The sequence below is a fragment of the Gavialis gangeticus genome, unplaced genomic scaffold (genome assembly GCF_001723915.1).
Source record: "Gavialis gangeticus isolate Ggan-Ray unplaced genomic scaffold, GavGan_comp1, whole genome shotgun sequence".
Classification (NCBI taxonomy): domain Eukaryota; kingdom Metazoa; phylum Chordata; order Crocodylia; family Gavialidae; genus Gavialis; species Gavialis gangeticus.
Window position 1 is genome coordinate 95,865,851 of NW_017729034.1, and position 231 is coordinate 95,866,081.

The 231-nt window shown below is 74.9% G+C and overlaps 1 protein-coding gene across 4 annotated transcripts in view; it reads left to right on the forward strand.

Moving 5' to 3' along the window:
- Positions 1–6: 6 nt before the first annotated feature.
- Positions 7–231, forward strand: part of HBS1L (HBS1 like translational GTPase) — a 120,077-nt gene continuing 119,852 nt past the window's right edge. For all 4 annotated transcript variants that reach the window (XM_019526856.1, XM_019526852.1, XM_019526853.1 and 1 more), the window contains exon 1: positions 7–112. In XM_019526856.1, the coding sequence (XP_019382401.1) occupies positions 70–112 (43 nt within the window). In that variant the 5' untranslated portion in view covers positions 7–69. The remainder of the gene's footprint in view (positions 113–231) is intronic.

Sequence of the window (231 nt, forward strand, 5' to 3'; positions counted from 1 at the left end):
AGAGGGGGGGAGGTGCTGCTGCTGCCAGCGCCGCCGCGTTTGAGAGCGCCGGGGGCGGCCGCCATCGGCATGTCGCGGCACAGGAACGTCCGAGGCTACAACTACGATGAAGGTAGCGCGGGCTGGGGCCGAGGGCCAACCGCCACCTCTGCCCCATCTGCCCCCCCCTTCCCTTCCCTTCCCTTCCCTGCTTCGCGGCGGGCGGGGGGGGGGGTCCCCCGGGGGGCCCGC